Below are 25493 nucleotides of genomic sequence, written 5' to 3'. Positions count from 1 at the left end.
CTACTGTTATGTCTTAGGTGACCCCTGTGAAAGGGTCATTCGACCCCCAAAGCGGTCTCGACCCACCAGTTGAGAACCGCTGCTCCAAAGGACCGGTCCCTTTAATCCACTGTAATTGATTTATTTCATTATTGCTGATTTTTTAGAGAGAAATAACTTTTCCATTAAATTTGTGAGTGTACAAAATTGGCTAGAATTTTTAGTCTGTTTTAAGCATATTAATAACCCCAGTTTGGGGTATTGTTAACCAGAGGTTTATGAGATAACCTAAAATAACCCACTTTAGAAGGAACCATTGTCTGTTTTAATTTTCATTAAAATTAAAGTCATTATTCCAAATCTGTCTGTATGCATTTTAGAATGAAAGTCAGTGTAAAAATTTCATTTGATTAGTAGCATTATGTTTTACAGCAAGTGTCTCCAGAATTTATGTGTGTGAACATATATTTTTTTCAAGTTTATGCACACCCACCTTCACTACATTTGGCAAAAACATAATAATGGGAATTCAATTTTTTAAGTTACTATACATTTAAAGTGCAGTACATTCTTTCTATTATTAGTAATGTTATTATACAGTATTATTTTCCCTTTTTAGATGTTTTGATTTCCTTGAGCCTTTCATTAGAATAGTTTGGAACTGCAAAAGGCTCTATTCTCCACTTTTATAAAGAGAAAAACAAATGAGACATAGAGAAAAAATAGAAAAAATTATTTTGTGGGAAAGATAATGCACACTCATTTTACTGGGCTCTTGTTTGACTTTTATAAGACAAATTTAATTTTTTGAAAGTAAATGAGCCTATTATTTCCTCTTTTGTCTATAAAATATTTTGTGAGCATAAAGTTAGTACAGGTATCTTTTAATTCATGATATGCTCTTCCATACCATAAAAATTGTAGACTTGATGACTTCAAAAGAGTATATTGATCACATATTAGGTGTAGTACAGCACATGTGTGTATTTGCTCAAATTTAGAATTCTTTCTTAGTGCTCCAAGTCTCTATACACCACTTGAACTCCTTTAAAGTTGACTTAGCTAAAGTAGCCTCACTGCTGCTCTCTGTGTAGCCGATGAGGGTCCAATGACAGGGTGTCATTATTGGAGTTAGACCTAGACTTGAATCCTGGCTTTGTATCTTAATAGTTCTGTAATCCTGGGCAAGTTACTTAATCTCTAAACCTTACTTTTCTCTACTATAAAATGGGAATATCTACTTCATAGGTGAAATTCAAGTTAAATGCATGCAAAATATCTGTCACATTGTAAGTGCTCAACAGATTGTGGGCATTCTTATTAATATCTCTAGTGAAGATGATAGGTTTATGATAAAATGTCCATTGTTCATCATCTTTTGGTTGTAAGTGCTATTATCATTAAATGCGCCATCCAATAGTTTCTAATAACTCTCAGGAGTGGATTGACCAATAGGGAGAAACATTTATAGCTTGGTCTCATAGATTTTACTTAAGGATCTTTGTGATATCATATCATTTTGTTCCCAGACCATCCTTCCACTAGGATACTTACGAGTTTTGTTTGAAGCTGTTACCTGAGCACTGCCATTTTTTAGCATATGTCATCAAGGTTAAGACTGATTCGACTATTAATTCATGAACACGAGTGAGAGAAAATGCTGGATGGCACCAGCAGTATACTGGACAAACACTTGGTTCTCTTTTCCCCAAAGTTACCTCTGAGCCTGATAACGGCGTCTCTTGATAGGTAGAAATAAATAAATAAAATAATTCTTATATCACTTCAGCAGTTTCGTTTCAATAATATGTTAATAAGTAATTTTTTTTTTTAATTTTTCTTCTCCAAAGAAACAGATTTTTATACTATATTCTGAGTCAAGTTAAGAATTAGTTAAGGGAAAACCTTTGTTTGAAGAGTGAAAAAAGTTACCCAGGCAACTTGTAGATGTTTCCATTGTACTGATTAATCATCACCAGCATTAATCACTATCATCAGTTATCACAGGAAAATGACTGCTGAACAATCTACACTATTATCATTCCATCATTTTTCTACCATTCAATCTAGTACAAAAGAATAACTGTATACAGTTATGAGGATTACAATACCAGATCTAAATAAAGAGGCAGAACTTTTATAATATAGAAAATCACGGCTTTTCTTTTCATATCCTTCAATTACATGATTTATTGTCTTGATAAAGCCCTGTGTTTTCACAACGAATCAACTTTTCTCAGAGGTCTATTTTAAGTAAAAAAGTCTGACTACAATCTATAGCTTAATCATATTGTTTCATTTGTATGAGGTGAAGTGGGGGAAGAAAACAAGTCTTGGTCTTTTACATTTGTAGATAAATTAATCAGCTCAATATATTTTTGACAAAGTTTAACAAAATTAAATTTATCATACGATTATTTAACTATATATATGACATTTCTATAATACCCTATTATTTTATAGTATATTAACTTTTAAAGTTCCTTAATATTTTTAGTGTGTTTTTTTTTTTAAGAATTAGGATAATCTTAATATTTTGTTATCATCTACTCCAGAATAGTCAGAAATGTATACATTTTATATTAATTTTATGTTTAGGAAAGTGTATACTAGCAACTCCACCCCACCTGCCCAAATCATGGCTCATTTTAATTTTCAATTGCTTTAGGCATTATGTATATTAATATCATTTTCTAACATTTATTTAAGAATGCTGATGCTTAACCAGTTTTAATAAGAATTTTATGCTGCAAAACTTCAGTTATGATTTGGTATCTGCCTCTGTGTAAAAGCACATCAATGTTAAACTCCTTGTTCTATTTCAAAAATAGTAATTTTAAATTATATCAAATTTTTTTCTGTAAATCACATTCCTGTGTTCTTACGATGAAACAGGTTTCTAAGTAAATAATTTATTCTTGAATATTATGTTTTAGGTGTGATTTACTTTTACTACACCTACTAAATGACTATTATCATAATTTTGGTTAATGTGTTTCAAGAAGGAATTGGAATTAGTATAATTATTTTTCTGTACAAAGGAAAAAGAAAGGAAACTCTTTGTTGCGCTTAAAAATTAAATTACAAGTCTTTATTTTCTATACTGAATGAAAACCTGTTACATTCCTCAGTGCAAAAAATAAAATAAAAAAAGATAGTTGGTGTAGTAGAAACAGACTTTGCTTTTTTGGAGAGCAAATTATTTCAGGATGAAAACCCCCAATAAAAAATTAAGTGGATACTACTTATTTTTAAGCTAGCAGTATATAGTTAGTTCTGTTTGATAAGTAATTGATTAGGTCAGACTATTAAACCATTTAATCTGGCATGTACTTTGTGTGTGATAAAAGGAATCCAACTGTGAATTTGAGTGTATTAAATAATCTTCAGGAAGTTCCACAAAGAATATTTGAATGCCTTGAAACTTGCAATAATGCGTGTTTGTTCCAAACACATTTGCTTGGCCAAAGTTTGGCCCATCAGGTTGAAGAAATGCTAATCTTGTGGCATTCAGCAGCTGGGTTTTTTCAATATTCTTTTCCTTTTCCTAGGGGTTAATTAGCCTTCGTTCAAAATGTGGCCTATTTAGCTGTAGATTCACATGATTCAGCCAGAGCTAGCTGTACAAAGCAGAACCGTTAACAGGCGGGTGTGTCCAACTGCTTAATTAGCCAAAATAAAAAGGTCCTTTGTCAAACAAGCATCTGTTGCTCTTGACACACCTGACAGCCACATTAGGCAAGGATGACTAGACTGAAATTGTGCATGTCTCTCCTGCAAGAATATACAACTCATTTACATATGGGCTACATCATGGAGGAACTGCAGGGGTTTATTTAGCTTATCAAAATGGATTAATGTGACTGCATTTGTGGCTGATAAACAAATACCACTTGAAAGGAGGCTGTGAAGGAACTCAACTAACCAAATTACTCCCAAACATAAACAAAGCACCAGAAACCACTGCTAGATGAATGGGAACACCTCAGATGTACACACAAACCTTTATGCTGGGTCTAAAACAAAACCTACAAGAGAAGCCTGCTAAAACACTAACCTCATGTGATGATCCTTGCTCTGCAGAAATGTTGGAAAGCTACCAGAATACTCTGAATGTGTCATTGGGTTTAAATGATCTGTTGAGCAAAATTTGGCAGGAGGGTTATATTCCTCAAACATGCTTTAACATTCTAATTGATCTGCTGTTAAATTAGGTCTTCAAAATTAATCAGTTAAAATGCCTCTGGAAAAATACTTACTAGTTGAATTTTATTATGGCCTCAGTAAAAAAGATGGAGAATACTTCCCAATTTCAATGTCAGAGAGAGAAGGGATGTCTATCTGTTGTTATTGGAAATATAGATCAAATACAATTGATTGAAAATCCCAAACACTTTGCTGTTCAAACCAATAGTCTCTAGCTTTTCATTTGGAACCCCTGTCATCGTGATATTGCAAAATAAATATATGTAGTGGTGACATCATAGGCTTTGGAGTTCTATAAACCTAGGTTCGAATTCAGGTTCTTCCCCTGCTAAGATGTGTGGCTTTTAGCAAGTTATTGAATCCATTTGTGCCTCAGTTGTTCATATGTTAAGTGGAAATAATAACACTTACATTATTAGGGGTTTTCTGAGGATTAAATAGTATGAACTTCAAGCACTTAATAAATTGAGTGGTTACTGGAAAAGACTTGTTAAATGAGAGAACTAAATATGGATAGGGCATTTTGAGGCTATCTCTGGAAGGGATGTGAGTATGACCCTCTCAAGGCATGAGGCTTTGGCAAAAAGAGCCTCTTTCTTAAATTTTAGGAAGACAATGAAATTGGAGGAGAATGAAGTTGTGTTTATTAAGGAAAAATGGAGACAGAACTGAGAGACTTAAGTTCTTTTCAGTTGGCACGACCATATAATCTAGGAGTCAAAGAGATTAGATGATGAACAGTATCCTGAGAGTAAACAGAAGTTGTCCTGGGCCAATTATTCAGTTGTCCTGGATGGGCTTTATGTGCCAATTTTGATGTGGTATATACAAAGAGCCAGAGGATGGATGGAAAGTTCTCCATGACTGTTTAACTGTTAAATAACATAGGACATCATTTTCTATCCATCTTATTTTCCCACTCCATTCAGTACAGGTCGCTTCTATTGAATAGTTGCATCCTTATCTTTCTTTCTTATTCTAAAAGTTCACCAGTTTGCTTTTCTTTACTCACTTCACTTCTGTCTGTGCAATGTCTGTTGTAAAACTCTGGACTTCCAACTTGGTCTAGTAGTTTAGTGCATGAGCTTTAGTGTTTTGTCCTAAACTTCCTTTCCTACTTCCAGTTGTTTAACTTTGGTTAAGTGACTTGCCATCTCTGCAGCCTTAGTGGACTCATCTATAAAATGATGAAAATTGTAGTTCCTATCATCTAGTTACACATTTCTATTAGTAAAGTGGTCAAAGTTTGGGTATGTTTCTTCTGTATAAATGTTATCAATATTGTCTTAAACACAGAAAGTAATGTTCTATTTTCAGTCTGGATTTATAGGACTAAGTTTCTGTTGACCCCCAAAAGGTGTCATAAATTCAAATGCCTAGATAGGCCGGGCAGGTGAATGAGTCACACCATTTAAATAATTTGCATATAAAAAATAATATAGGTTCACCTATTTTACATTTCCAGATTTTTCAAGGGAATCTGGAAATTAGGTTTTTATCTATTTTTCTCTTTATTTTTTATTAATTTATTAATTTTTATTACAGATGTTTCTGCTTTTTCCCCCAGACTCCCTCCTCCTGATCCGCCCCCCACAGGTTTGTTGTCTATGTCCATTGGTTATTCATATTTGCATATCAGTTCTTTGGTTTATCTCATCCCTCCCCCTCGTCCCTCCTCCTGAGGCCTGTCAGTCCGGACTCCTTTCTATGTCTCTAGGTTTATTCTGTTCATCAGTTTATTTTGTTCATTATATTCCACAAAGTGAGATCATGTGATACTTGTCTTTCTCTCATTGGCTTATTTCGCTTAGCATAATACTCTCCAGTTCCCTCCATGTCGTCTCAAAAAATAAGAGATTTTTCTTTCTTGTTTTTTTTAATGCAAAGTTTTCTGATTTTTGAATGTTGGCAATTGAGAAATTTAACTTGTAGTAATTCTGAGTAAAACCCTACCTGTGGAGTCCAGTATAGTCCATAGGATGCCAATTTCCAAATCTATGCCCCTTCTGATAAGCTCTTTCGTGGGTAATTAAGAATTGGTAAGAATTGCTTTAAAAGTACATTTAATTTTAAAAAAGACCTCCATTCTTTATATTCTTAAAGACAGTGGATATGAAAGCATGGGTCATATGCCAGAAATGGTTGTGTAGAAGGAGGAGGGGGTTTTAGTGTTACTTGACTGCAAGGAACTCATCCATCCTTGATTGAACAGCTTACTGAAGAAGCCATAATGGACACCCCTGTCTTCTTCATGTGTATACTGCACTGACAAAGGCCACAGCCTATCTTGCAGTTGGGAAGATGGGCTAAGAAAGCCTCACTGAAGATGCTATCTAACATCTGGTTCATTCCTCATTCCCTACTATTCACTAATAGTTCCTCTGCTGTAGCACAGATTGCATCAGTAGTCTATAAGTATGTGATGAATCAAAGGATGCTGGCTTTTGATTTTTTGACGGGGTTATTTTTTCCACTGTGGTGGAATAAGAAGAAGCAGCACAGCCCTGGCCAGTTTGGCTCAGCAGTTAGAGCATCAGCCTGTGGACCAAAGAGTCGTGGGTGGGTTCAGCTCTGGTCAAGGGCACATACCTCGGTTGCAGTTTGGTCCCCAGCCCTGGTTGGGGTCCTGTGGGAGGCAGCCAGTCCGTGTGTCTCTCTCACATTGATGTTTTTCTTTCTCTTTTTTTCTCTCCCTCTCTCTCCTTCTCTCTCTTCCCCTCCCTCCCTCCAACTCTGACTGAAGATAATGGAAAAATATCTTCAGTGAGAATTAAAAAAAAAGCAGAGGTACAGAAAGGGCTCCTAATTTTTGTATCCGTTCCCCCAAATTTTGAGAACCATGGTCTTTCAGTAATCTTAATTGGGCAAGAGGTTTATGTAGTGAAACTGTCATTCTCAAATATTTACAGGCATATCCATGGTCTTAATGCTATACAAAGGTGTGTGTGCATGTATGCGTACACACACATTCATGTGTGTGCATGTGCATGGAGATCAATGCTACATTTTATTTTGTTAATGAGCCACCATTTGAAATATTTCATATAAAAATCTGAACTTTTAGCTTCTTTTGGAAAGTTGGAAGACCTAGCAGCTATAGTTTAGTCTTCCCACTAACTCATTTTTTTGGAGCTTAACATTAGCTGACCCAAATAAATGGGTGGTAGCCATAGTCTCCATCACATTCCTTCTGTTGAAACCCCTAGGGACATTCACTCCTTGAGCCTGAGGTTCCTCATCTGCAAGTGGAGATTATAATCATACCAGCAATATTAGATTGTTACATGGGTTAATTCGTTTATGAATTAACATGTAAAGTATTTAGAGGAGTCCGTCCTTAGCATATGTTAAACAATCAGTGTTAGCAGTTACTGCTTTATCTTTTGTATGTGCTAAGGTTTATTGTGCTGCTTAGGGTTTTGACCAACAAAAGAATAAGAATAATCACCTAAAGTGATGCCAATGTCAAGGTCTAGAAAGAAAAATAAGCGCAGATTCAAATTGAATAGGCCAAATCCCAAGTCTATTCCTGTCACCTTGAGCAAGTCTCTTAACTTCTTTGGGCTTTAGTTTCTTCATTTATAAAATAAGAAAAGTAGATTAGGTGTCCTCAGAGGTCCATTTGTAAAACTGAATGAGATGATAGAAAAGGTTTCGGGGGGAATTGCAAGAGGTCATGATGTAACAAAAGATGCTGAGAGGGGTTAATTTTCTACTTGAAAGAACTGAACATACTTTCAGAATTTTCTTAGGGAAAATTAATGTTCACCATTTTCACAGGTTTAAACCATAATGCGGTGCTTTTCTTAGGCTATCAATTAAATATTGTCCCCACCCCCCATGGAAAGAAAATTAAAATTCTTATCCCTGCTCAATAGCAAAGGATTTAATATTTATTCTGTTGAATATAAAGTAGCACAAGAGAATGTCAAGGCCAGGAGGTCTGAGAAACCACACTTGTTAGAGTACCTGCTGCAAAATTTAATCCTGTGTTAGTAGGTCAGGCACATGAGAACTGAAAAATGTGCTGTTTTGAATTGTGAATGACAAAAGGTAATATTTCATGTCTTTATTTACAAATCTCATTTATATAATAGTGGTCTTACCCATCTTTCAAAATATTAAACATTATTGATGTTTGGCTATCGTTGTGTAAGAATATAATTGAACTTTGATTTTAGTACCATGTCATATCACAGAGTGAACAATTAGTGAGCTTGATCCCTTGGCTGAGTTTAGGGTATATCAGTTGGTTTTTGGATACATACTAATTTTTTTAGAGCAGTAAATATAGCAAGTTGGAAAGTTGGAGGGGACCTTAGAAATGATTTTCCCTAAATTTTACACCTCTGGTGACATCCTAATAGTCTATAAAAGTATCTAGAAAGAATGGTTTATGCCATATTTGCATACAGTTAAGATTTGTATTCTGAGAATTGAGTATCTTGACATAATTTTGGGCTATAGTTTATAAATAGTTGAGACAATTCATAGCAGATGAGACCTAACTAAGGAAGGTAGATTTCCATGAAGTATAACCTTTATAACCTCAAGATAATAAGTGGTACTATTGGGGATTTTCAAAAATGTGGATTAGTAATTTTCTCTATTTATTTAAAAAGTGGTCAAAATACTTATAAATATGCATGGAATATCATGGCAGTATGTTGGGGTAAGAAGTATTCTGAGCGTTGCAAGTTAGTCTCTATATAGGATATTGAGAACAAATGTAATGGTGCCAGTCATGCAAGGGGAGCATTTTAAAGTCTATTTCTATTTTAATATATTTCAGAGACCATCATGCAGACATCAGAGACTGGGTCGGACACAGGTTCGACAGTGACTTTACAGACATCTGTGGCTAGTCAAGCAGCAGTGCCTACACAGGTGGTACAGCAAGTACCAGTACAACAACAGGTAAGGAGCTGCTGTTTTCAGAGAAGATACTGTGCCTTTCATTATGCAGACTCTTCAACACAGCTGTGTGCAAAGATGATTAGTGTTATACTTTCTGGCACGATGGGTGCTGAGATAGGCCTAGTTCATTTCATAGATTAACTCAGCAAATATTTCTTGAGCACTTTCTGGATATTCTTGGTTCTTTTTGTGCTGGACTGGATACAAAGGTAAATACTCAAACTAGTATTCCTATTCTGAAAGGGACTCTTAACTCTTAAAGAGAACATTTGTTTCTGACTTGACCATCCTAAGTAGGTTTTAACCTCCTCTTGTCTGCTCCCTGTTCTCTATCACAACTTCCTATTTTTTTCATATTGAAATGTCAGCAATCATATTTTTATATAATTGGCTCACAGCAGTACTTAATAAAGGAGAAGATGGATGTACCTTACAGGTAGAGATTTTTGCCTTTGCAATATTTTAGAAAGTGCCTGGGTGACTGATAAATACAGTTTGATGAAAATGAAATTATCTTAAAGATCTGGAGATCTGATTCATTCCATTTAAAAAACTGAGAATGAATTCCTCCTCACATGCTTACTACAGGGCTTATTCATACTCGACACTTGGCTTGTTTTGGAAAGATACTGACAAAATAGTGCTCTTCGTGCCAGCTAATAGTTCTGCATGTGGGTTGTGATTGGCCTGTCATTTCTTCTAAAGGGTGGCGAGAAAATAAGTGAGAAAGATCATGTCATAAAGTATTTTGAAATTTGAGATTTGCCTGTAATTTCTTAGTATCAAGGGGAATCTTTAGCACATGTTGCTCTTACAATTATAAATAAGTAGTTAGGGAGAGGGATTTCTTTTCCTAAATGATAGAGGGAGTCAAGGTTATATTCTTTTCAGGAGATAAAAGTGGGCTTGGCAGGGAGAGGGCTAGAATCACGAAGGGTCTTTGAGTCTCAGGGTAAATAGACATCTGAAGTCTTTTTTTTTTTAATTTTAGCACACTCCCCTTTCTGATCTTTGTACACTTACAGTGTATTGGTTGAACTATGTGTAATTGTGATCTATTAAAACAGCAGTTTCATATGTTTTGATCTATTAATTGTGTCTCTTATCCTTCTGTTCTTTATTTTTTTACCATTAAAAAAATTAGTCTGCCCTGGCTGTGTGGCTCAGTGATTGAGCGTAGATCCATGCAAAAAGAGGTCATCATTTCGATTCCTCATCAGGGCACATCCCCAGGTTGTGGGCCCATTCCCTAGTTGGGGGCATGTAGGAGGTGGCCAATCGATGTTCTCTCTCATCGATGTTTCTCTCTCTCTCCCCTTCTCCCTTCCTCTCTCTAAATTCAATAAAGAAAAAAATTAAACAAAAAAAGGAGTCTCTCTGCCCTTGCTGGTTTGGCTCAGCAGGTAGAGCGTTGGCCCGTGTACCATAGAGTTGTGGGTTCAATTTCTGGTCAAGGGCATGTACCTGGGTTGCAGGTTTGATCTCTGGCCCTGATCAGGGTCATGGGGGAGGCAACCAATTGATGTGTCTCATCTCACATTGATGTCTCTCTCTCTCTCTCTCTCTCTCCCTGCCTCCCTCCCTCCCTTCCTCCTCCTGTATGTAAAAATCAATGGAAAAATATCCCCAGTTGAGGATTAACAAAAAATTTTTAAAAATTAGTTTTCCCAAATGGTGTTTTAAAACCTGTGGTATTATTGATGTCATCACCAATTTCAAGACTGAACATTATTCAGAAAAGTGTAGCTTACGACATATCATACAAAGAGCAAGTGAAGAAAAATTAGGACAGTGTTTTTATATAATTTTAAAAAGATAATCTATCAATATTAAGCAAATGTTGAAAAATTACACTCACTTTGGTTGGGTTTTTGTCTCATTTGTGGGAGAAAAATAGCCTTAGAAATGCCTATCTCTAACAGTAATGTGGATGTCATGTTCCTAACTCCAGGAAGTGCCCTCATGACTCATTTCATTGTCTGTGGGACCTGTATCTGCCCCTCTCTCCTGGACTCATTTCTTTCTCCCTCTATATTTCCTCTTTTTTTAAAAATAATTTTTTGAATTTAGATATTATCAGACGATTATTACAGGTTTTATATAATAGTGTAAAGAGTCAAATAGTTCAGTAAGTTTGTTATTTAAAAAAAAGCAGTCCTCAACCTTCCTTTTATCCCATGAACCTCTCCTCAGAGGCAGCTACTTTTACCTCTTTCTACCTATTATTTTAATATTTATCTCCATGTTTTCAAAAATAGTACTTATTTTACTGTTCCATTTTCTTATGCTCCTATTATACTAGGTTAACAATATGCATTTTTTGATCTATGAAAACAACACACCATTTCATATGTTTCAACACAAGAGTAAATAATAATTCTGGTAGACAATTACTTAGTGCTTATATTCCCATGATATGTATGAATGCTATTTAAATCTAGCCATGTAGTCAGCTGTGTTCATCTTCCTTTCCTACAAATCTTACTTACTGGATTTAATGATCAGGGGTTTTTTGTTTTTCTCTCTGTTCTTTTCTTTTTAACATTCATTTTATTGTGTTTTATTTTTTCCATCACCATTTATCCCCTCTATGCCCTCTTCCACTTCCACCCCTGCAAGCAGGACTGCTGTCCATGTCAATGAGTTAACTCTTTTTAGCTCAATCCTTCCACCCCACCCCCACCCCACCCCCAGCACCAGAGCTCTCTGCCTTCTCTCTAAGAGTCTGTCTCTATTTTGGTTGGTACTTAAATTTCTTCATTAAATTCCACATATGAGTGAAATCACATGGTACTTGTCTTTCTCTGACTGGTTTATTTCACTTAGCATAATGTTCCCGAGGCCCATTCATGATGTCGCAAAGGGTAAAGTGTTCTTCCTTTTTATGGCAGAGTAGTATTCCCATTGTGTAAAAGTACCTTGATCAGATGTTTTCTTATAGAAGGCTGTAAGAGCATTCTGACCTGCTCCCGTCTAGATTCGATGCCCTTTGCTCAGCCCCCTTTCTGGGATTACCTTTAGCTACTATAATCCTGGGGTTTTCTTATGTTGGCTTTCCTGTTCCTTGGATCAGTGTCTTAAATTCTTTCTTGATTTGCTTGAGCACGACTTCCAGTAATTCCCTAAGGAATAGTAGATGGTTGAATCCTGTGTCTGAGGAAGAATTTATTTATCAGTTGTTTGGTAGTTGAATGGGTACAGAGTTTTGGTTTGGAAATAATTTTAGAATTTTTAAAGGATTGTTCCATTATCTTGTGGTTTGCAGTGTTGCTATGGGAAAGTCAAACACCATCTGACTTCTGATCTTTTGTGATTCATTTTTCTCTCTGAAAGTTTACAGAATGTTTTAAATTTCAGTTTCTTGAAATATATCATATTGTGTCTTGATGTGGGCCCATTTTCATACACTGTGCTGGAACCTTGGTGGTCCTTTTCAATCTGAACATGCATGCTCTTCAGTTCTGGAACTTTTTCTCCTATTTTTTTCATTTATGATTCCCTTCTCTCTTCTTTCTCCTTTTTCACATTTTGGACTTTCTTATTCTACTTTTCATTTTCATTTTCCAGCCTTTCTATTGCTTTTCATTTCTCCTATCATAGTTGCAATTTTCAAGAGCTTTTAAAAATTTCCTGTACCTTATCATAACATCATATTTTATTTCTTGATTATATCTTTTTATCTCTATGAAAATATTAATTTCTTAAGTTATTGATATTTTTCTCTGTTTATATAGCCAGTTTCTTTCAAGCTACAGTTTTTTTTTGGTCTTTGTCATTTATTTTAGAAGCTTTTCTCAGATGCTTGATAATCTTTGGATGTTTATTTATATTTAAAATTCTGAGGCTAAAAAGCTGGTTTGAATGCATGAGTAGATCTTGTTGACTTCATCTTCTGGGCTTTTTAACTGAGGACCCTCTGATGTTTAGTATCATTGTTTTTCCTCTTGGGCTGGTCATATTTTTAAAGACTTCTCTAGCTTCCTGCCTAGCGGATGAATACTTGGCTCCTAGGAGTTGAGTAGGGGAGGACAGTTGGGTATTTTTTGTATTAATTCACTTATTCCTTCTTTTTTGATATCAGCATCACTTGTGCTTGATCTTCCTCAGTGCAGAGATTAAATTAAAACATAAACCTCCAAACTTTCACCAAAATGGCATGGAGTTGATGAAGGGGATCTACTTGCTTCTTTAAATAGAATCACTTTTTATATTAGATACATATATTGTAAGCCAAAAATTAAATTGCTACCAGGAGATAAAAATCAATATCACTAGCTATAAATAGAAGATTATACAAACACACACACTTTATTCATATCCTCATAAAAAAAAATAATCTCATGTACACTGGATGACACTTTGGAAAACATTGTACTATACCATGTGGCTCATTCCCAAAGGCATGTTTTTCAGTTCCTCGATTTATCTCTTTCTTGGATATTCAAGGCAGATAATACCTTACATGCCCTTACACTACAAAGCAGAGAAGCTGATGACTTTCATTTTCTTTCTGTCAGTGAAGTGTTTTATTTCACACAATGGATTAGTGTGGTATTTGTCTGGAGATGCTCATTTAGGTGTCCTTCCAGGCCTAATTAGGATTGTTTTCTCCTCTGTAATTTTTTTTCACTAGAATAGTATTATATTCAAAGCTCCTGGTGCATTCTAATGGTGTCCCTGTGATTGTAAATTGTCTATAACTGATGAGATTAGTGCTATAGTAATTTCTTATTGTATTAACTGGTGTATAATCAGGTACATGCCCTTAGCAGGAACTGAACCTGGGTCTCTCTGGTCCACAGGCCGACACTCTAACCAGTGAGCCAAACCTGCCAGGGCGGCATCTTGAGTGTTTTTTGTTGTTGTTGTTCAGATAGAGTGGGAGGGAGAGAGGGAGGAGGCGAGAGAGAGAGAGAAAGGGAGAGGGAGAGGGAGAGGGAGAGGGAGAGGGAGAGGGAGAGAGAAACATCAATGTGAAAGGGACACACACCCGCACAACCCAACAAGGGCCGGGGACAAACTGCAACCGAGGTACGTGCCCTTAGCAGGAACCAAACCCGGGCTCTCTGGACCACAGGCTGACACTCTAACCGCTGAGCCAAACCGGCCAGGGCGGCATCTTGCGCTTTTAAACTGTAGTAGAATACCGCCTGGCCAGTGTGGCTCAGCAGATTGAGCATGGTCCCATGGACTGAGAGGTTCCGGTTCCATTCCAGAGCACATGCCTGGGTTGGGGCTCGATCCCCAGTAGGGGGCACACAGGAAGCAGCTGATTGATGTTTCTATCTCTCTGCCATCCTCTCACTTTAAAAAATCAATAAAAATATATTTTAAAAATAAATATATAAACAAACTGTAGTAGAATACTTTTAAAATCTACGTTTTGTCACTGACCCATGATGTATATTGAAATTATGGTATTGATATCAATGGTAGTTACTTCTATTGATTAAACTTTTCATTGGGTACTTGCTTTGACCACTTTGATGTAAAGAGAATGCCTATAGCTAATTTTTGTAAATGTTGAGATACGTAAATTTTATGTATTGGAATGTTGAGAAACTAGAAAATTTTAAGATTGTAATATGTAGTTTTTGTTTCTTCAAATTCTTAAGGATTCTTACTTTATAAGTACCAAATAAAATGTTGATTCTAAAATTACTCTATGGTTTTTCATTTATTCTTTATGATCTCAAGAACCAACCCAAATTCGCAAGATCTTAACAATACTTTATCAAAATTTCTATCTTTTGCAGTTTTTTATTATTTTGTAAAACACCATAGAATCTCAGCTTCCAAATATAGGCATTGTTGCTCAATCACTAAAATCTGTAGAAACATTCAAGTTTAGTATCTTGATTAGAAACTAAAATTTTGATATTACTTAACCTATCATCTTTATAAGAAGACTTTTTTTTTTTTTTTTTGCCTGATGGGTCTATTCTATAGATTATGACCAGAAATGAGTTATTCTTTCTTTCTTTTCCCTTCCCTTCATTAATTTGTTAGCGTTTGTTGCACATTCTTCTTCAAATTGGTCATATTATATGTAAATCTGAGAGGTCTTCTGATCCTGCTTGCTATAGAACTGAATTAAAAATCCAGAGGAGGGAAAAGGGGAAATGCGTTATTATTATTTCATTCTTTTCCATAGTTAGGCAGTTTAGATTCTTTGTAAAGTAGAATCTAGACAGAAGTCATAACTTTTGTTTTAATCTTGAGTTTCAGTTATTCCACAAATGCTGCTGATATTGAGAAAAAGTCCTAAACCACCTTTACCCAGGGCTCCAAGCCTTTTATCTCCCTTTCAAGTTTCTCAGTTTTGACTGCCCTCTCAATTATGGGTTCTCTTCTCTCTACATCTTTGCCTGTCTTCCCTTTTTCTTGGAAAGGGCACACATCTTTTCTTTTAAAGTGGGCAAGTGTGTTGTCTGTATACTGCTTCTTCTAAACATGAGGAGATTTTGAGTCCAAAGAAAAAATTTTTTCAATAGACTCTGCCAACCTTTTAAAAATTCTTTTATTATCAGACACTGTGGTGTTTACATTTTCCTTCGCAGGGACCCAGTCTGTTTCTAGAAGGTCTTTGGTATGTAACTGGGCCATTGAAATCTCTTTTAATGTGATAAAAGCTCATTTCAAGATTATATTTAGATGAAAACCTTTGTTTTTATATATGTAAATCCCCTATTTAGACAATGTCTCTGTCTATAACTTGAATTATAAGAATGAATGGAATAGCTATCTGGCTATATTATTTTATTTTTATTCTGTCAACCTATCAAACATTTAGCATTTCCACATAAGTTATGATATATCCTGGAGAGTGAGCCTACTGTGCTTGTGATCGAAAGGATAAGTGACATTTTGTTTGGAAACAGATCCAACCAAAATTGTCAATTAGGGTCTATGCAAAGGGAAGTCATCAAGAAGGATAAATTTTAAATGAATCTTCTCTAATTGATCATGGGGTATCTTTAAAATGATGCCACAACCTTTAGGAAATAGATTTTAGGAGTTAAAGATTTATATGAATACTCCTGAGATCCTCATGTTAGACCATAGCTTCAACAGTGGCTCATTTCTGTCCTCATTGCTTATTTGCCATATTCTTGTGATGTTGTAGATCATCATAACCAGAAGGAAACCGTGATATTTGCTAGTATAACCATGAAAAGTGCTTTTGGTGGAAGCAATGAATAGTTATTAAGGTACACACCGACAAAAAAAATGGTTGCCTATAGTGTGTTATATCCATAATAGAGTATTATTGGATCAAAATTTGATCAATAGTACCTTAAATGGGTCCCTTTGGTATTTTGGAGAGCGAAGCCTGAGGTAGTGCACTCTATCATTCTTGTATTTATTTTGCCTTTTTTGTTCAGGGTCAGGGGTTTTCTTTCTGAGCATCCTAGCTTTGGTAGACATGAATAAAATTCCTTTCATTTGAGACCATTATCTCATAATCAACATAAACAATGATATTTTTCTCTGGTTTGCTCTTCAGATTGATTTCCATTGGCTTGGTTCCCTAAGGGGACAGTGTTCTCATAATTAAGACTGTGGCAGATATCCTAAAAGATGGGGTCACATTTTTAAATGAATTCTAGTTGAGTGTCTTTTTGTAAAAAAAAAACAAAAACAAAAACAAAAGGCAATGATTTTAGCTCTTGAAGAGCATATTTATTTTTAGAGCCAAAACTGCAGTTTTTTGTATCCAGTGTCAAGTGTAAGGTATTTGGAAGGAACATGCTGATCTACAATTGAAATTAATTTTGTTGTACCAATCCAATAGGAAAGCCCTCTAATGAATATTTGTAAAAATAAGAGCTACACTATTTGAATAGTCATATTTTATTATTCTGTTGAGTGATTTAAAAAGTATTTTCTCATCCAGTGTTAGATAATTGTTCGGGATGCCATATTTTAAGAGGATATACCAGGCAATGTGATAAATGCTGGACTTTCAAAGGTAATGAGGTAATGTAACATGGTACTTGACTATAGGAAGCTGACTTTTGAGGGAAACCTTTTTTTTTTTTCGGTGTGTACCTTAATATTACAGAATTGGATACAAAGTGTCTCAGATAAAGATGGAAAATGTTCTTGGGAATAAGGGTCAGTAATATCTTTATCGAGGAATGACCTCTGAACTGTGTGCTGAAGGGAATTTGGGGTTGACAAGAAAAACAAACTGGACTAGGGTATTCCGATAGAGAAAAGCATGGAAGAGCTCAAGGAAAATCAGGGAATCTATACAGGGAGATGAGAGGTCTAGGAAGTGAGGGATGTAGAACAATGTTGCACAAGAACCTCTTGTGGGAGGTTGAGTCTTTACATCTGTGTTTTCCTTAGTATAGTCATTCTTTTCCTTCTTCAGTTTACACATTTCTTCATGTATTCCTCCACTGCCAATTTTCTTGATAGAGAAATCTATACTTGTCTATATTTCCCTTTTTATCTAACCACTTTTTAAATCCTATGACATTTGGATGCTACCTATACAGCTATGGATACTGTGCACTTTGGACAAGGCCAAATCCAAAAATATTCTCTAGGATCTTTCTGGATTTTTCTTTCACATTTGATATTGTGGACTTTCATATGGTTTTCTTCTTCCATGGCTTTTGGGCTTTCCCTTTTATTTTTTTTAGGGTTTCATCAAGAGAAGCAGGTTTTATGGAGGTTGGGAGTGATAATCGTAGTTAGAAGGTATGGGTTCAAATCCTGGCTCTAGCTGGTTCTACTTATATGACTTTAAACGAATTATTAACCTTTCTGAGACTCAATTCCTTCATATATAAAATAGGGATACTAGCCTTGCTAGTGTGGCTCAGTGGTTGAGTGTCAACCCATGCACCAAGAGGTTACCAGTTCAATTCTAGGTCTGGGCATATGCCCAGGTGGTGGGCCAAATCCCCAATGAGGGGCATGCCATTCTATGTTTTCTCTCATCAATGTTTCCATCTCTCTCTCCCTCTCCCTTGCTCTCTCTCTAAACAATAATTAAATAGGAATAATAATATATTGTTTATATTTAGCTACAAATACTAAATAATTTAATCCCTTCACATTTTTTACCCATCGCCCCCACCAAATCTACCCCCTGTGGTGACCATCAGTCTGTTCTCTATATCTATGAGTCTGTTTCTATTTTGTTTGTTCATTTATTTTGCTTTTTAGATTTCACATATTAGTGAAATAATATGGTATTTGTCTTTCTCTGTCTGACTTATTTCACTTAGCACAATATTCTCTGGGTCCATTCATGCTATCTCAAATGGTAAGATTTCATTCTTTTTTATGGCCAAGTAATATTCCATTGTATATTTGTAACACAACTTTTTTATACACTTATATATCGATAGGCACTTTATTGCTTCCATATATTAGCTATTATAAATAACACTGTAATGAACATAGGGAAGAATATCTTTTTTCAAATTATTGTTTTGGGTTTCTTTGTATATATACCCAGAAGAGGAATTTCTGGGTCATAACGCAATCCTATTATTCATTTTTTGAAGAACTCCCATACTGTTTTCCATCGTTGCTGCAGCAATCTGCATTCCCACCAACAGTGTACTAGGGTTCCTTTTCTCTGAATACTTGCCAGTACTTGTTGTTTATTGACTTATTGATGGTAGCCATTCTGACATGTGTGAGGTAATACCTTTTTTAAAAAATTTGCATTTATCTGATAATTAGTAACATTAAGCATCTTTTCATATACCTTATAGGAACGCTTTGTGCTATACATACACTCTTAATATAATAGATCTCAATTTTTAGCCAAGTCTTTTTTCCATCAATATCTGAAAGAAATAGAAACTCGAAGGTCCAAATAATTTATAGTCTGAGTTGGTCAGGGAAGTCTTTCTAGAGGAAATGATTCTTAAGCTAATATTTGAAGATTAGAGGTAACCAATGGGAGAATAAAAGGAAGTGTTTTCTGAGAGAAGTATGTGTGAAGACCTGTCATGATAGAGAATCTGGTTTGTGGAACTGAGAGTTGAAATGGCTGGAGGAGAGTGGGAGGCATGAAGGGTGAGAGGTAAGGTTCAGTATTATGTGGCTTCTGGTCAGGCAATGTAAGCTATGTAATTTTTCAGTAATAATTCTCATTTGAAGTTGTCCACTATTTTACTTTGTCAGAAATCCAGTTGAAGGAATGAATTATAATAATTGTAGCTGCTGCCCTGGCTGGTTTGGCTTAGTGGTTAGAGCATCAGCCTGTGGACCAGTCATGGGTTAAATTCCAGTCAAGGGTACCTACCTTGGTTGCGGTTCATCCCTGGCCCTGGTCAAGGTCGTGCGGGAGGCAACCAGTGGATGTATGTCTCTCACATCGATGTTTCCTTCTCTCCCTCACTCCCTCCTACTCTGTCTGAAGATGAATAGAAAAATGTCCTTGGGTGAAGATAATAACATAACATAACATAACATAACATAACATAAATAAAATAAAATTTAAAAAAATGAAATATAGTAGCTGCCATCTACTGAATACCTATTGTGTGCCATTCCCTATGTTGATGTTTGGCTCATTATTTCTAAAGCTTATAAGAACTTGCACAGTAGGTGGTATTATCCCTCTTTTACAGGTGAGGAAACTGAGGCTCAAAGAATTTAAATTATGTGCTTTGGAAAATAGTCATTTGGCCTTGACAGCCTGTGTTTACAATTGAGAAGTATACTCTGAGGCAGTAATTACAAATGTATGTGCATGATGTTGATGTTGTATTTCTTTTGGGAGTGGGACTTATTTGTATTATTTGTTTAACAAATAATTCTTTTTTACAGTCTTCTTATATGAGACCAGTAAATGCTGGAAAAGTAGTAGGTGCTTCATATGTATTGAAGGAACATACTAACTAATACAAAAACTGAGTTCTTCTGAATGAATGAGTGTGTGTGTGGAGGGGAGAGGACACGGGTCTTGTCCCCTGACAGCAGCTCCTAAGATGTTCCTGTGGAACCTCTAGGGTTATGTGGAACACAGTTTGAGAATCATCTCTCCTGGACTCTTTTGTGGCAGAAAGAACTGTTAATCAAAATTCTTTAAGCTCAATACCTACATCAAACCTGTATATCAGAACATTAATCCCATGAACACCTAACATATATCTTTCCTTTCTGTGAAAAATGATCATTTTGCCTTTCCTTTTTTCTAGGGCTGGTTTTAGAAACATATACACATGTAATACCTGTTTATTTTCTTTAAAGACTTGTGTTAAAGTCAAAGACATTTCTGCAGAGACTTTGATGGTTCATTTTTCTTATATTTAGCCCTTATAAACTTTTATAGACTTCTATTTATTAGCTTATAGACTAGCAAATCAACACTACCCTCTTTCTCCTAGCTGACTAGTAGCTCAGTACCAAATCCTAAGCTTGATGATTAAACTAATGTACCTTCTTTCAGCCATGATTTTTTTTTTTTAGCCAAGTCAAACCCAAATCATCTGACTTCATAGCCTGAACCCTTAAGTTATACTCTACACAGATAAAATGGCCAGATGAATTATGACAAGGGAAATTGTTAAATGGTTTGAGTGCATTCACATAGTACTAAACATGGCAGTCCTATGACAAAGAACATAATATACTTTATGTCAAGAAGGATTAATTTTAGCTCTGTGAATCACAATGCATTTTTGAGAAATCCCACAAGCAAAAGTAGTGAAGCAAATGAGCATCTGGACTATCAAAAGGCCACTTGAGTGAAATAACTAGCAAATTAAAAAAATATATATGTGAACCTCAAACTTCCTAATGCCTTTTCTAAATGCATTCCTGAAGTATCAGCATCAGTAAATATAAAACCTTAAAAACTAAGAGGGAAAAAAATAATAAAATCACTGTAGTAAAATGTTATCATTCAGATAATCTGGGGAAAGGCTATCTGAGAATATTATTGTAATTTGTAACTTTTCTAGAAGTCTGAAATTATATAAAAAGAAAAATCTTTTTCCAATCTTAATGTGAGCTAATAACCTTAATATCATGTTCAATAGACATTGGGGTACTTATTTAGCATTATATATTTAAATAAATAAAACCTGAAAGTTGCCTTATATTTATATGCATGCTTGCTCAGCCACAGAGATCTTCAAAAAATTATCCCAAATTTAAACTTTTGTTTCACCTCAGAAAATAAAAGAAAAAAAATAGAGAAAAAATCTACAGAAAATCAGTTTTCAGATTTTCCCCCCAATTCTCTCACTATTCCCCATCAACTCTCCCATCTTGATAATTGTCAAGATAATAAATGAAATATAAATAATGCATAAAGCAAATAATAAAAAAATTGGTGATACTTTTAAGACTTAAATAACATAGATGTGTATAAACAATTGGTGGTAAAATTGAAGGCTACTTTAAAAACTTTGTTGCTAGAAATGCAAACTAAATTATTATTATTATTATGATTTTTAATCCTCACCACCCAAGGATGTTTTTCCATTGATTTTTGGAGGGAGGGAGGGAGGGAGAGAGAGAGAGAGATGTGAGAGAGACACGATTGGTTGCCTCCCACACAACCCCAACTAGGGCTGGGGATTGAATCTCATTGAGGTACATGCTCTAGACTGGAATTGAACCTGCGACTCTTTGGGCCAATGCTCTAATCTGAGCCAAACTGGCCAGGGCCAAACTATATTATTTTTAAGAAAAAAAGACAATAGTATTAGAAATTAGATACTAAACTCAAAATGATAATTGGTCAGTTTGTGGTTTTGATTTTTGTTTTAATTAATAGAAATATATATCCCAATAGCATGAAAGCCCAGGCAGCCTTTAAAAAGTTAAACTCACCCAAATTTATATTATACTTGACATATTAATTATTATTATTTTTAAAAACAAAACATGATTATATTTTATACCCAATCAAAAACTAAACCCAAAACTGAAACACCATTGTAAAATAATAACAAAATAATGGTATATTTATTGAATGGGAGAAGAGTTAGGATATAGATTTTTATTTAATAAAGAAGTATAATATTTTAAAGGTTGATTTAAAAGATAACCTTTTATTTCTGTAAGATATTTTAATGGGCAATAAAAAGGTAGGCCTCAGAACAGAAATTAATATACACAACTTTTTTTTTCTGTCTCCCTTTACTACTTGATGTTTTGGGGTTATTAAGATTGATAGCTTTCGATCCTATTAAATTTGTGCTTCTTTATTATTAGTAATTTCTATTTTTAAAAAATAGGATCAAAGAAGAGAAATGAAAATTTAAAATTATACATAAGAAAAGCATTTGAAATGTAAGGAGAAAGGTGATTCTTAAATAAAAATGCTTATTAATTAATTATGTTTAAGGAGGTACTTTCCCATTTGTGAATATCAGATTAACTTTGTATGTTATCACTAACTAAATTAAACTATAATATAAGCAAATATGAGTTTTTTTTCTAGTGAAACTATGTGTTGGTTTAAATAATCAAGCAAAATTATTTCTTAAATTTCTTGGAAAGTAATAGTAAATAAGTTCATTTTACTTTGAATGCACCTAATTTTAGTTCTTATATTAATAATTTTTCCGCATTTTTATGAGATTGACCAGACCATTGATTACAGTACTGTTTATGACCCTTGATAAAAATTCTTCTAAATAAAGTATTTTTACTAATAATTTTTCTTGTTATTGTGCTTCTTTTCAAGGTTTTGCCTTGACATTGAAGTTCTACTAAGGTGTTTGTTGCCTATGGTTCAATGATGTATTAGTTAAAAAATTTAAAGTCATCATTACAGTTAATTTTTCCCAAGCAATTTTATAAATACATTTCATAGGAACTGATTGTTTCTTTAGTTATTTATTTTAAATACATATTTTTAACATAACATTAAAGTAAAAGAATATCAGACAAGTTGAATAACTCTAAGAAAAAATATGATCTAGAGAAGCCAGTGTGATAAACAAAACCATACTCTAGACACAGACAATATTGTGGTGAAGCCCTGGGGTGGGGGCAAGAGTGGGTGGAGGAGATCAATGGGGGGGATAAGGGCACATCTGTAATACTTTTGACAATAAAGATAAATTTAAAAAAAACAGATTACTAACAATGCCAATAGATCTTAGATAATTTATTTCACTATGGAAAATGTTTTAATATTTATTTTAAATTTATACTTATATTTGGATGATGAGAACTTTAGTTTTAAAAGAATGTGGTTTTTAAGATGGTGGTGCAGGTAAACACAGTACTCAAATCCTCCCACAACCACATAAACAATACAACTAAAATATAGAACAACCATCATTCAGCATTGCCTGAAATCTAGCTGAGTGGAAATTCAATAACTAGAGATTTAAAGAAGAAGCCACATTGAAACTGGTAGGAGGGGAGGAGACATTGAATGAGCTGGTCCCTCACTCACATGTGGTGGTTTAAAATCAGGAGGGCTATCTTGGCTTCAGAGGTTCCCCCTAAGGAGCAAGGGGTCCCAGCCTCACACCAGACCCACCAGCCCAGGTTTGCAAGTGTAAGGAGGACAAATTCCCATAACTTTTGGCTGTAAAAACCAGCAGGGATTTTGGCTGAGTGAGCCAATGGCTTCTGGAGTCCCAAGCAATTCTTAAAGGACCTGCACAGGGACTTACTTGGACTCATTCTCTCTGAGCTCCAGTGCTAGGACAGCAGCTTGAAAGGAACCAGAAGCACACAGGGAGGAGCTAATTGTCTGTTATTAGGGTAGAGCTGTGGGGGACAACTTTCTGCCAGACAAAAGTGCTGGCAGAGGCCATTGTTCCTTTTTTAAGCTACCCCTCTACCCCAAAGAGCCAGGAGGCAGGCACCTTATCTGAGTCTCTGTAAACATGGCTTACACTTTTTGTCCTGCCCTGGTGATTCCCAGAGAACTCTGACCCACCCAGTTTTTGGGCCTATCCAAGCTGTTTCCAGTTGCTTTTTTTCATACAACTGGCATCTCTTGCCTCGTGCTTCAGACTTTCAAACAAGAAATCTCTCAAACAAGAAGCATCTGGCCTTTGTGTACCCCTTACCTCTTGCTTGCAGCTGCCAGCCTTGGTTCACAGCAGGGCCTCTCCTGGGCACTTTCAAGCCCAACACAAGTAGCAGCCATCTGCAGATTGCTCTGGAGGTCATGCTAGGTGGCCCCAGGCATGGCACAGGCCGTGGCTGACTTTATACCTCCTGGAATGCCCCACAGCCAGCACACCTGGTGGACAGCTTTAGACCACTCCAGATTACAACCCTACCACCTCCATGAGCAACACACTAAAGAAGCAGACTTTGTGAGAACCAAAGCCTCAATGAAGCAAGTCCTGCTCCATAGGGTTGACTCCTCCACTGCAGCTCCCCTGCTTTAGTTGCAGCCAGTCCTCACAGCCGATTGGCCTGGGGGTAAATAACTCCCAATGACACCAATAGCCATCAAGGCTCAACTATAACAGGATAGTGCACACAGCCCACACAGGAGTGCACCTAGAGAACCCAGCTTGGGTGAATGGGGAGGCTGCACCACTGGGCCCTACAGGACACCTATACCAAGTCCAGGAGACATAGTTGCTCTACCTAATACATAGAAACAAACATAGGGAAACAGCCAAAAGGTGGAGACAAAGCAACAGTTTTGAAAGAACATGAGAAATCTCCAGAAAAAGAACTAAATGAACTAGAGCAAGCTGCAAGCAAACTGCCAGATACAGAGATCAAAACAATGGTTATAAAGGTGCTTAAGGAACTCAGAACTTCAACCACATGAAAAAGGATATATAAACTATAAACAAGAACCAGTCAGAAATGAAGGATACACTAACTGAAATAAAGAATAATTTATAGGGAATCAACAGTAAAGTAGATGACACTGAGAATCAAATCAGCAACATAGAATACAAGGAAGCAGAAAACACCCAATCAGAACAGCAAAAAGAAAAAAGAATCCAAAAATATGAAGATAATGTAAGAAGCCTCTTAGATAGCTTCAAGTATACATGTGGGTGCTGAAATGAGGAGAGAGCAAGAAATTGAAAAATCTTAAGAAAAATGACAAACCTTCCCTAACCTTGTGAAGGAAATAGACAAGTCCAGGAAGCCCAGAGAGCCCCAAATAAGATGAACCTAAAGAGACCCAAGACACATCATAATTAAAATGCAAAAGGTTGCCCTGGTGGGTTAGGCTCAGCGGTTAGAGTGTCAGCCTGCGTACCAGAGAGACCCAGGTTCGGTTCCCACTAAGGGCACGTACCTTGGTTGTAGTTTGTGCCCCACCCTGGTTGGGGTCGTGTGGGTGGTGGCCAATCGATGTGTCTTTCTCACATCAGTGTTTCTCTCTCTCTCTTCCTCCCTCGTTCCCTCCCACTCTATCTGAAGATGAACGCAAAAATGTCCTTGGGTGAGGATAAAAAAAAAAA

General features: G+C 35.6%; 1 protein-coding gene across 2 annotated transcripts in view; it reads left to right on the top strand.

The window, feature by feature from the left end:
• RFX3 (regulatory factor X3) overlaps positions 1-25493 on the top strand; it is a 290497-nt gene that overhangs the window by 113454 nt on the left and 151550 nt on the right. Inside the window, exons 11-12 of one of the 2 annotated variants that reach the window (XM_036261527.1) lie at positions 5731-5781; positions 8978-9102. In XM_036261527.1, coding sequence (XP_036117420.1) covers positions 5731-5781; positions 8978-9102 — 176 coding nt within the window. The remainder of the gene's footprint in view (positions 1-5730; positions 5782-8977; positions 9103-25493) is intronic. The other variant, XM_036261528.1, reaches the window with a different exon arrangement.

The sequence above is a fragment of the Molossus molossus genome, unplaced genomic scaffold (assembly GCF_014108415.1).
Source record: "Molossus molossus isolate mMolMol1 unplaced genomic scaffold, mMolMol1.p scaffold_m16_p_14, whole genome shotgun sequence".
In the NCBI taxonomy this organism is placed as follows: Eukaryota; Metazoa; Chordata; class Mammalia; order Chiroptera; family Molossidae; genus Molossus; species Molossus molossus.
The sequence above is the reverse complement of the archived record's forward strand: the minus strand, read 5'-3'. Positions and strand labels throughout refer to the sequence as shown.